This window comes from Bombina bombina, chromosome 4 (assembly GCF_027579735.1).
Source record: "Bombina bombina isolate aBomBom1 chromosome 4, aBomBom1.pri, whole genome shotgun sequence".
In the NCBI taxonomy this organism is placed as follows: Eukaryota; Metazoa; Chordata; class Amphibia; order Anura; family Bombinatoridae; genus Bombina; species Bombina bombina.
Window position 1 is genome coordinate 536,405,843 of NC_069502.1, and position 13,533 is coordinate 536,419,375.

General features: G+C 41.3%; 1 protein-coding gene across 1 annotated transcript in view; it reads right to left on the reverse strand.

The window, feature by feature from the left end:
- PHIP (pleckstrin homology domain interacting protein) overlaps positions 1–13,533 on the reverse strand; it is a gene marked incomplete in the record, with an annotated part of 1,163,892 nt that overhangs the window by 871,458 nt on the left and 278,901 nt on the right. Inside the window, 1 exon segment of the mRNA XM_053710468.1 lies at positions 533–754. Within this exon segment, the coding sequence (XP_053566443.1) occupies positions 533–754 (222 nt within the window).

The window sequence follows — 13,533 nt, forward strand, 5'->3', positions numbered from 1 at the left end:
TACTGCCAGAGAAGTAATAACACGCTCCGGTGCTATTGTAAAATAACAAACTTTTGATTGAAGTCATAAAAACTAAGTATAATCACCATAGTCCTCTCACACATCCTATCTAGTCGTTGGGTGCAAGAGAATGACTGGGACTGACGTAGAGGGGAGGAGCTATATCAGCTCTGCTGGGTGAATCCTCTTGCATTTCCTGTTGGGGAGGAGTTATATCCCAGAAGTAATGATGACCCGTGGACTGATCGCACATAACAGAAGAAAATAGAAATGTTTACAACTATTTATACTCATCCATCAAGAAGACTTATATATACAGTTATCATAGCAGTCTGAAATCCAAATTCTCTAATAAACACGAAAGAAACTTTAAAAACACAAAGAAGAAAAGTCAATGCAGGTATGCTTTTCACATGCATTTCTCAAAGAATTTCTTATTACATTGCCTCTGTGCATATTTAGATAACCAGCATTCAATTTTACAGGAGGAAGGAGTAAAACGGAAAATTATGCACGACAAAGTAAACATTACCTGTAACGATGTTATGGAAGCACTATGACCCTGCAGTATGGCCAGTGGAGCACATGTTCGCAGGCACCAAATTCTGATCATTTTGTCACAGCTACCAGCAGCAATCATTGTGTTTTCATAATTCACAGCCATATCAGAGATCTCAGCAGCATGTCCTCTTAAAGTTGCTAGTAGTCTCCCATCATCAGTTGACCATATTTTTACAAGACAGTCATCAGAGCCCTAGAAACACAAGACATACATATTAGAGGAAAACCTAAAATATAGATAGATGATAATGGCATAACTTCACTGTTTAAAACAACGGGCTATAATAAGTTAAGTTTATTACCCATTCCCTTGTTTTGCATAACCACTTTTATATTAATATACTTTTTACCTCTGTGATTACCTTGTATCTAAAGCATCTGGAGACTGCCCCCCTTATTTCAGTTTCTTTTGACAGACTTGCAATTTAGCCAATCCATGCTCACTCATAAATAACTCCATGGGAGTGAGCACAATGTTATCTATATGGTACACATAAACTAACACAAACTGTGGAAAAACTGTCAAAATGCCCTGAGATAAGAGACTGGCGAAAATCCTTAGTCGCCTGCAAATAGTATCTCAATGCACGTACCACATCCAGGATGTGCAACAAACGCTCTTTATAAGAAGATGGGTTAGGACACAAAGAAGGAACAACGATTTATTGGTTAATATTCCTATTCGAAAATACTTTAGGAAGGAAACTTAACTCAGTACGCAGAGCCACTTTATCGGAATGAAATATAAGGTAAGGGGATTCACGCTGCAACTCTGAGAGTTCAGAAACTCTTCGAGCAGAAGAAATTGCAAACAGAAACAAAACTTTCCAAGATAACATCTTAATATCTAAGGAATGCATAGGCTCAAACGGAGCCTGCTGAAGAACTCTAAGATTAAGGTTAAGACTCCAGGGAGGAGTAACATGCTTGAACACAGGGCTGATTCTAACCAGGGCCTGACAGAAGGATTGGATATCTGGCACATCCGACAGACGTTTGTGCAACAATATAGATAAGGCAGAAATTTGACCCTTCAAAGTACTAGCAGATAACCCTTTCTCCAGACCCTCCTGGAGAAAAGACAAAATCCTAGGAATCCGAACTCTACTCCAAGAGTAGTCTCTGGATTCACACCAATACAGATATTTACGCCATATCTTGTAGTAAATCTTTCTTGTCATAGGCTTACAAGCCTGAATCATGCTCTCGATAAAATTAAGCCTTCAATCTCCAAGCAGTAAGCTTCAGAGAAACAAAATTTGGATGAAGGAAGGGCCCTTGAAGTAGAAGGTCCTTCCTCAGTGGAAGTCTCCAAGGTGGAAGAGATGACATCTCCAATAGCTCTGCATACCAGATCCTGCGAGGCCACGCCGGTGCAATGAGGATTTCTAACGCCCTCAATTGTTTGATTCAAGCAATGACCCGTGGAAGGAGAGCGAACGGAGGAAAAATATGCTAGACTGAAATTCCAAGGGACCGCCAGAGCATCTATTAGTACCGCCTGAGTATCCCTTGACCTCTACCAGTACCTCAAGAGCTTGGCATTCTGACGAGATGTCATAAGATCCAGTTCCAGCTGTCCCCATTTGAGGGTCAAGCTGGAAAACACCTCCAGATGAAGTTCCCACTCCCCCGGGTGAACTGTCTGCTCAGAAAAACCGTTCCCAATTGTCTACGCCTGTAATGTGGATCGCAGACAAACAGCAGTTGTGGGTCTCCGCCCACTGAATAATTTTGGCTACCTCTATCATGGCCAAGGAACTCTGAGTTCCTCCCTGATGACTGAGGTAAGCCACTGAAGTTATGTAGTCCGACTGGAACCTGATAAACCGGGCTGAACCTAGCTGAGGCCAGGCCAGAAGAGCATTGATGATTGCCCTCAGCTCTAGGATGTTTATGGGAGAACTGACTCCTCCTGAGTACATAGACCCTGAGCCTTCAACAAGCCCCAGACTGCTCCCCATCCCAGCAGGCTGGCATCCATGATCACAATCACCCAGGTAGGCCTGTGGAAGCAATACACATCTTTTCAAAGAACAATCAAAAATACTGGAGCAACGACTAGAGGACAGAGGATACAGTAAAAGAAATATCAAAAGAGCCAAAAACAGGGCATTACACACCAATCGAACAGAATTACTCCATAAGAAATCCAAGACTAAGGATGAACAAACTAGACTAATCCTAACTTATACCCCACAAGTGCATGCTGTCAATGACATACTGAACAAACACTGGCACATTCTCACTCTAGACCCAGATCTGAAGCCAATTGTAGGAGATAAGATACAAATAGGATACAGGAGAACCCAGAACATAAAAGATAGGGTATCCCGCAGCCACTACCAAGTGGGGAAAACCAGGACTGCCATCCGGGCAGGATCTTTCCCCTGCGGCACTTGCTCCTCCTGTAAATATATCCGCAGAACGGATATGATTCAAGATAGGTTTGGCCACACACATAAAGTCAAGAATTATATCAGCTGCACAACAGACAATATAATATATGCACTATCTTGCAGCTGTCCCAAGATCTATATTGGTATGACCAGCCGCCAGCTCAAAGTCAGACTACAGGAGCATGTAAGGAACATTAAAAATGCCGCTAAGGACCTTGAAGATGGGAAAACCATAACTTCAGTGGCCCACCATTTCTTTAAACGTCATCTCTCCAATCCAAGAGAGCTAAAGTGCCAAGGAATAGAAAAAATATCCTTAGGCATCAGAGGGGGCAACATAGAACAAGCCCTGCTAAGAGCAGAGTGCAGGTGGATATATCTGCTAGACAGTGTGTATCCTAAGGGATTAAATGAACAAAACAATTATTACTGTTTTCTGTAAAAATAAACTAATTCAGAAACCATCCTAAAGATACACACCTAAACAGATCCATATGGGACACCTTGGGATGTGAGAATGACACATAGTATTACCTGAATTCACTTTTTCCAAAAAAGGTTATAATTCAAGAATGATACATAATAGAATCAACATAACTTTACGTCAATTCTCACAAGGCCTGAGTAAAATGGCGCACCAATCACCTGAAACTTAAAAGAAATTGAACCATCGAATTTCATAGTAATACATAATGGGAACCAGAAATGAACAGGTCCCACTCACTTTGATTATCTATTATACCCAATTACAAACTTGATAAATATCCATTTACCCCTCACTGTTTAAAGTAAACTAAATGTTGCACTTTACAATTCACCAGCACACTTAATGATGCCAGCACACCCAGGACACTAAAAATTTAAGTCCCCATAGGCTTATGAAGCTTACACCTACATAGTGTTGTCACTATTCTTTATATAATTATCTAGACAGCCCAGGACAATTTGACTCCGGGCTTCCACTCACACATGATGAACATACCCTTTACATCACACTCACATTCTGGGATTTAGAATACCAGTATGTTCAACAATGGGACACTAGACTAAAAGTCTCACGTTTGGCACTAGTTTTTAACCCTTTCTGTTGCTGTTCACCTCTGTTTTCCCTGCACTCGACATCACCACTTATAACCACACCACATTCCAATCTCACACATATAATTGGTCCTGCACTAAGTTCCCTCAACCTCTTTATGTGTTACTCGAGATCTCACAACAAAGCAGGGAATGTATTTACTTTGTCCAATCTTATTGTTATTGTTTAATATTTTGGTGGCGATCCAATCATTAATATATACCCTAAAAAAGGAAGACAAGCCTATCTGGATGATGTTAGTCACAGTAATCCAGCAAGCGTATTATCTAATATCCCCTGCTGTGTCCCACCTCATTTAGGTATATAACCTCTATAAGATGCCCCAATACCATGATCGGACTCTGAGAATCAGAGATAGGCACACAACAAGCGCTACAGAAATGACGTTTCCCAACACACCCCCCTCTCCTACAGATACGATAGGAGAAACTGGGAACTAATCACAACAGCCGACGAGGGAGTACCTCCCACCGGCCAGCCAATAAAAAGCCCCAAGTTCGGCGGGCGCCCCACCTTTGACAAAGCCTTTGTGGCGAAACATGTCAGGGCAGCTGGAGAACTTTTCTCCTTTTTAAACTTTTCAAACAGTGTGACTTGGTGTATGAATGTTTAATTAGAAAAATAATTTAAAATGGTACATGTGTGAACCGTGTGTGAACTTGAGATCCTCTAGCCAGACAAGCTGTCAATAGCCAGTATTAGTACTTTACTAATCACTACCGCAAAAATAGACAAAACGAAATTAATATATTATGGTTAGAGGGTACTACAACCCTGAATGGTAAGGGATTGATATTTGTGTGTTTATACTATAAGCTGGGAAGGCCAAACGGCAACTCGAATCTTACCATCTAGATTATTATAATTGTTTAGCCACTACATTAACGCTGACTACTGAAAACTTCCGGCTAAACTAATCTCATTTACATAGTATATTGGGGAGCAAAACCCGAAAAAAACGGGGGGTTAATATATACAGTAATGACTGACGAAGTATACTGATAAGTCCTACTTTACGATAAGGAATTTAAAGGTGCATCCGCAATACTAAGAAAACCTATATATAGATAATCAAGCAGGGGCAGGTTTTGATATCACCGGTTTAGAAACCAGCTATTCTGACCTACAGGAAATTAATTTTTTCTGAATACTATTACTGTCCTTTGACAGTTAAGCTCCGCTCATTTTTGCCATTCAGGCTCTCTATATACCAAGTATTACAAAACGAGTAGAAGCACCGCACACTATAACAGATATTCAGTACAAATTGACAGCGTATTTAACGTATAGGTATATTTAGCTCTCTATATGGAATTATAATAACATATGTTGATAACTATAAATAATTCTAATTACCCCACAGGGCTATCTATACAACAGTTAAGAATATCTGTAATATCAGATCAATACTGTAGCACGATCAACCTGATCCCACATATAAACAGGAGAATACCTCCTAACCCTCGTAGATAAGTGGGTTAAACAATTTCTCTACATTAACGTGCTATATTGTCACCCCCCAGTTATAATCTCCACAATATAAGCATATCCATCCAATCCATCACTAAGCCGCTGATAGACTCCTTAGCACAGCCAGTCTGGTGATAATTCTATCCTATCCTTCAACAAAGGAGTGGCAAAGAACTGTACGGGACCGTTACATTTTGGGTTCTAAAATAAAAACCGAAATAAAACACAAACCAGAACTAGTAATCACACTCCCCACATTGCGGACTACACACAACTATTGGGGGATTAGCTACACCTGAGATACAACTCAGGACCCTACATATAAAAGGGTGACACCCGAGGTATATTGTAGCACCCCATATTAGTGAGGGTACTTTCCCTTGGATTTACCAAAAATGTACTAATGGTCTATTCCTTTTTGGAACAACATTCCCTCACCCCACACTGTTTGTGGATTTTAATGTGTTGTAAAGATTTTAACTAACAAAATAAAACTTAAGTTTTAATCGCCCCTCTTTGGGCTTCTTTACCTAAGGTAGCATTGGACCAAAATAGATCAATTGCTGGTGAGTGCTACACAAGTACATTCTTGCAATTGCCTAAGGCAATTGATATTTGTGAAGGTTATGCCATTGTAGGGAATTGCCAAAAGCTTAGACTTACATGACCCATCCGCAGACCAGGACATCAACTATAAGGCTCTGAGGGCCAGAACAGCAAAGCCAGAAATCTTTGCTCCCAATTTAATGACTTGTAGGGAAGCAGCCGTGATAAAGGAATTAGCCAACTTAAGAGCCTTGATCCTATCCTGGATCTCTTCAAGGGGAGTATCGGTCTGAATAGGTTCAGACAACGCATCAAACCAGTAAGCTGCAGCGCTGGTGACAGTAACAATACACACCGCAGGTTGCCATTGTAAACCCTGGTGTACATACATCCTTTTAAGTAACCCTTCCAACTTCTTATCCATAGGATACTTAAAAGAACAGCTATCCTCTATGGGAATAGTGGTTCTCTTAGCGAAGGTGGAAAACATAATTTATGTAAGAACTTACCTGATAAATTCATTTCTTTCATATTAGCAAGAGTCCATGAGCTAGTGATGTATGGGATATACATTCCTACAAGGAGGGGCAAAGTTTCCCAAACCTCAAAATGCCTATAAATACACCCCTCACCACACCCACAAATCAGTTTAACGCATAGCCAAGAAGTGGGGTGATAAGAAAAAAGTGCGAAAGCATAAAAAATAAGGAATTGGAATAATTGTGCTTTATACAAAAAAATCAAAACCACCACAAAAAAAGGGTGGGCCTCATGGACTCTTGCTAATATGAAAGAAATGAATTTATCAGGTAAGTTCTTACATAAATTATGTTTTCTTTCATGTAATTAGCAAGAGTCCATGAGCTAGTGACGTATGGGATAATGAATACCCAAGATGTGGATCTTCCACGCAAGAGTCACTAGAGAGGGAGGGATAAAATAAAGACAGCCAATTCCGCTGAAAACAATCCACACCCAAAACAAAGTTTAAATCTTATAATGAAAAAAACTGAAATTATAAGCAGAAGAATCAAACTGAAACAGCTGCCTGAAGTACTTTTCTACCAAAAACTGCTTCAGAAGAAGAAAACACATCAAAATGGTAGAATTTAGTAAAAGTATGCAAAGAAGACCAAGTTGCTGCTTTGCAAATCTGATCAACAGAGGCTTCATTCCTAAATGCCCAGGAAGTAGAAACTAACCTAGTAGAATGAGCTGTAATCCTTTGAGGCGGAGTTTTACCCGACTCGACATAAGCATGATGAATCAAAGACTTTAACCAAGACGCCAAAGAAATGGCAGAGGCCTTCTGACCTTTCCTAGAACCGGAAAAGATAACAAATAGACTAGAAGTCTTTTGGAATTTTTTGGTAGCTTCAACATAATATTTCAAAGCTCTAACTACATCCAAAGAATGCAACAATCTTTCCTTAGAATTCTTAGGATTAGGACACAATGAAGGAACCACAATTTCTCTACTAATGTTGTTAGAATTCACAACCTTAGGTAAAAATTTAAAAGAAGTTCGCAACACCGCCTTATCCTGATGAAAAATCAGAAAAGGAGACTCACAAGAAAGAGCAGATAATTCAGAAACTCTTCTAGCAGAAGAGATGGCCAAAAGAAAAAAAACTTTCCAAGAAAGTAATTTAATGTCCAGCGAATGCATAGGTTCAAACGGAGGAGCTTGAAGAGCCCCCAGAACCAAATTCAAACTCCAAGGAGGAGAAATTGACTTAATAACAGGTTTTATACGAACCAAAGCTTGTACAAAACAACGAATATCAGGAAGACTAGCAATATTTCTGTGAAAAAGAACAGAAAGAGCAGAGATTTGTCCTTTCAAGGAACTTGCAGACAAACCTTTATCCAAACCATCCTGAAGAAACTGTAAAATTCTAGGAATTCTAAAAGAATGCCAAGAAAAATTATGAGAAAAACACAAAGAAATGTAAATCTTCCAGACTCGATAATATATCTTCCTAGATACAGATTTACGAGCCTGTAACATAGTATTAATCACAGAGTCAGAGAAACCTCTATGACTGAGAATCAAGCGTTCAATCTCCATACCTTCAAATTTAAGGATTTGAGATCCTGATGGAAAAAATGACCTTGCGATAGAAGGTCTGGTCTTAACGGAAGAGTCCACGGTTGGCAAATGGCCATCCGGACAAGATCCGCATACCAAAACCTGTGAGGCCATGCTGGAGCCACCAGCAGAACAAACGAGCACTCCTTTAGAATCTTGGAAATCTCTCTTGGAAGAAGAACTAGAGGCGGAAAGATATAGGCAGGATGATACTTCCAAGGAAGTGACAATGCATCCACTGCCTCCGCCTGAGGATCCCTGGATCTGGACAGATACCTGGGAAGCTTCTTGTTTAGATGAGAAGCCATCAGATCTATTTCTGGAAGTCCCCACATTCGAACAATCTGAAGAAATACCTCTGGGTGAAGAGACCATTCGCCCGGATGTAACGTTTGGCGACTGAGATAATCCGCTTCCCAATTGTCTATACTTGGGATATGAACCGCATAAATTAGACAGGAGCTGGATTCCACCCATACCAGTATTCGAGATACTTCTTTCATAGCCAGAGGACTGTGAGTCCCTCCTTTATGGTTGACATATGCCACGGTTGTGACATTGTCCGTTATAAAACATATGAACGACTCTCTCTTTAGAAGAGGCCATGACTGAAGAGCTCTGAAAATTGCACAGAGTTCCAAAATGTTGATCGGTAATCTCACCTCCTGAGATTCCCAAACCCCTTGTGCTGTCAGAGACCCCCAAACAGCTCCCCAACCTGTCAGACTTGCATCTGTTGAAATCACAGTCCAGGTCGGAAAAACAAAAGAAGCCCCCTGAACTAAACAATGGTGGTCTGTCCACCATGTCAGAGAGTGTCGTACAATCGGTTTTAAAGATATTAATTGAGATATCTTTGTATAATCCCTGCACCACTGGTTCAGCATACAGAGCTGAAGAGGTCGCATGTGAAAACGAGCAAAGGGGATTGCGTCCGATGCAGCAGTCATAAGACCTAGAATTTCCATGCATAAGGCTACCGAAGGGAATGATTGAGACTGAAGGTTTCGACAAGCTGAAACCAATTTTAGACGTCTCTTGTCTGTCAGAGACAGAGTCATGGACACTGAATCTATCTGGAAACCTAAAAAGGTTACCCTCGTCTGAGGAATCAATGAACTTTTTGGTAAATTGATCCTCCAACCATGTTCTCGAAGAAACAATACAAGTCGATTCGTATGAGATTCTGCTAAATGTGAAGACTGAGCAAGTAGCAAGATATCGTCCAAATAAGGAAATACCACAATACCCTGTTCTGTGATTACAGACAGAAGGGCACCGAGAACCTTTGTAAAAATCCTTGGAGCTGTTGCTAGGCCAAACGGCAGAGCCACAAACTGGTAATGCTTATCTAGAAAAGAGAATCTCAGAAACTGATAGTGATCTGGATGAATCGGAATATGCAGATATGCATTCTGTAAATCTTTTGTGGACATATAATGCCCTTGCTGAACAAAAGGCAGAATAGTCCTTATAGTTACCATTTTGAATGTTGGTATCCTTACATAATGATTCAATATTTTTAAATCCAGAACTGGTCTGAAGGAATTCTCCTTCTTTGGTACAATGAAAAGATTTGAGTAAAACCCCAGCCCCTGTTCCAGAACTGGAACTGGCATAATTACTCCAGCCAGCTCTAGATCTGAAACACATTTCAGAAATGCTTGAGCCTTCACTGGATTTACTGGGACACGGGAAAGAAAAAATCTTCTTGCAGGAGGCCTTATCTTGAAGCCTATTCTGTACCCTTGTGAAACAATGTTCTGAATCCAAAGATTGTGAATCGAATTGATCCAAATTTCTTTGAAAAATCGTAATCTGCCCCCTACCAGCTGAGCTGGAATGAGGGCCGCACCTTCATGTTGACTTGGGAGCTGGCTTTGGCTTTCTAAAAGGCTTGGATTTATTCCAGACTGGAGATGGTTTCCAAACTGATACTGCTCCTGTAGGGGAAGGATCAGGCTTATGTTCCTTATTGTGACGAAAGGAACGAAAACGATTAGTAGACCTAAATTTACCTTTAGATTTTTTATCCTGTGGTAAAAAACATAATTTATGCTTACCTGATAAATTTATTTCTCTTGTAGTGTGTTCAGTCCACGGGTCATCCATTACTTATGGGATATATTCTCCTTCCCAACAGGAAGTTGCAAGAGGATCACCCAAGCAGAGCTGCTATATAGCTCCTCCCCTCACATGTCATATCCAGTCATTCGACCGAAACAAGACGAGAAAGGAGCAACTATAGGGTGCAGTGGTGACTGGAGCTTTAATTAAAATTTAGAACTGCCTCAAAAAAAGACAGGGCGGGCCGTGGACTGAACACACTACAAGAGAAATAAATTTATCAGGTAAGCATAAATTATGTTTTCTCTTGTTAAGTGTGTTCAGTCCACGGGTCATCCATTACTTATGGGATACCAATACCAAAGCTAAAGTACACGGATGATGGAAGGGACAAGGAAGGAACATTAAACAGAAGGAACCAATGCCTGCAGAACCTCTCTCCCAAAAACAGCCTCCGAAGAAGCAAAAGTGTCAAATTTGTAAAATTTTGAAAAGGTATGAAGGGAAGACCAAGTTGCAGCCTTGCAAATCTGTTCAACAGAGGCCTCATTCTTAAAGGCCCAGGTGGAAGCCACAGCTCTAGTGGAATGAGCTGTAATTCTTTCAGGAGGCTGCTGTCCAGCAGTCTCATAGGCTAAACGTATTATGCTACGAAGCCAAAAAGAGAGAGAGAGGTGGCCGAAGCCTTTTGACCTCTCCTCTGACCGGAATAAACGACAAACAGAGAAGAAGTTTGCCGAAAATCCTTAGTTGCCTGTAAGTAGAACTTCAGGGCACGGACTACGTCCAGATTATGCAAAAGACGTTCCTTCTTTGAAGAAGGATTAGGACATAATGATGGAACAACAATCTCTTGATTGATATTCCTGTTAGAAACAACCTTAGGTAAAAACCCAGGTTTAGTAAGCAAAACTACCTTGTCTGAATGAAAAATCAGATAAGGAGAATCGCAATGTAAGGCAGATAACTCAGAGACTCTTCGAGCCGAGGAAATAGCCATCAAAAACAGAACTTTCCAAGATAAAAGCTTAATATCAATGGAATGAAGGGGTTCAAACGGAACACCCTGAAGAACTTTAAGAACCAAGTTTAAGCTCCACGGAGGAGCAACAGTTTTAAACACAGGCTTAATCCTAGCCAAAGCCTGACAAAAAGCCTGGACGTCTGGATTCTCTGCCAGACGTTTGTGTAAAAGAATAGACAGAGCAGAAATCTGTCCCTTTAACGAACTAGCGGATAAACCCTTTTCTAAACCTTCTTGTAGAAAAGCCAATATCCTAGGAATCCTAACCTTACTCCATGAGTAACTCTTGGATTCACACCAATATAAATATTTACGCCATATATTATGGTAAATTTTTCTGGTAACAGGTTTCCGAGCCTGTATTAATGTATCAATAACCGACTCCGAAAAACCACGCTTTGATAGAATCAAGCGTTCAATCTCCATGCAGTCAGCCTCAGAGAAATTAGGCTTGGATGGTTGAAAGGACCCTGAATTAGAAGGTCCTGCCTCAGAGGCAGAGACCATGGTGGACAGGACGACATGTCCACTAGGTCTGCATACCAGGTCCTGCGTGGCCACACAGGCGCTATAAAAATCACTGATGCTCTCTCCTGTTTGATCTTGGCAATCAGTCGAGGCAATAACGGAAACGGTGGAAACACATAAGCCATGTTGAAAACCCAAGGGGCTGCTAGTGCATCTATCGGCACCGCTCCCGGGTCCCTGGACCTGGATCCGTAGCACGGAAGCTTGCCGTTCTGCCGAGATGCCAAGAGATCCAGTTCCGGTTTGCCCCAACGAAGAATCAGTTGAGCAAATATCTCCGGATGAAGCTCCCACTCCCCCGGATGAAAGGTCTGGCGACTCAGAAAGTCCGCCTCCCAGTTCTACACGCCTGGGATGTAGATCGCTGACAGGTGGCAAGAGTGAGACTCTGCCCAGCGGATTATCTTTGAGACTTCTAACATCGCTAGGGAACTCCTGGTTCCTCCTTGATGATTGTATATCCCATACGTCACTAGCTCATGGACTCTTGCTAATTACATGAAAGAAATTGCCCCTTCCACCTTGGGGACCGTTTTCCAAGACTCCTTGATAGAGTCAGCTATTGGAAACATCTTCTTAAAATTTGGAGATGGAGAAAAAGGGATACCAGGTCTCTCCCATTCCCGTGCAATAATCTCTGTAGCCCGGTCTGGTACAAGAAAAACCTCCACCGCAGAAGGAACGTCAAAGTATTTGTTTAGCTTACTAGACTTCTTAGGATTAACTACAAGAGTTGTGTCGAAGTCGTCCAAGGTGGCCAAAATCTCCTTAAGTAACAAACGGAGGTGTTCTAGCTTAAACCTGAAGGATATAACTTCAGCATTAGAAGAAGGAATAACACTGTCTGAGTCTGAGATTTCACCCTCAGATGCTACCGAAGTATCTTCCTCCTTAGACTTCTGGGAGGGAACATTCAGAAAAGCCACAACTGTGTCAGAAACCTTACTCACTGATTCTTTACATTTCCTTTTGCGCTTTCCCTGCAACATGAGTGCATCAGTTACCGCAGAGGATATGTGAGTAGGAATGTCTTGCAAGGTAACTCCAACCGTAGTGTGGAGGAAACGCAGGGCACTTCATGTGTAGACGATAAGGTTGGGACACAAACTAAAAGTAACATTTTATAGGACCTTTTGGTCCATCTTCACCCAATAAGTGAACAAACAAAAAATAAAATACTTTAACTTTGAAATTTATTGTAAAAAAAAAAAACGTTACTGTCCCTTTAAATTTTAAACTAACTTTTATTTTTTAACAGCAGAGCAGCGGCTCTATAGAAACACAGACAGCCTTGACACCTCAGCAAGCTCTGCTGAGGTGCCTACCTGTCCTGCTGGTTGCCGGAATAATAGTAGTTAATGATCTAGACTCAATCCAGAGCTGCTCCAACCGGCTATCAGGCGATCACTCTCACAGTCTTCTGAAAATGCAGAGCCGCAATGAAAATACTTTACTATTCCGGCACTCAGAGGAAGTGATCCGGAAAAGCGTGCAAAACTCTTGCCGCCTCAGAAAAAGCCCGCCCATCATGGACGTACCTAACAAACTTCCCGGCCGTCATTAACTTCCTTGTCAAAACTAAAGCCGCCGAGAGTAACACCAAGTAAAAAACTCTACCGATGTCATCCACCCTGTCCGGAGCACGCCGAAGACAAAACACTAACTGAGCCTTATCAACAAATGATTCCTCTCGTCCCCAGTGCCTGCACAAACTGCCTCACATTATCCTATTAACCCATAATAGGAT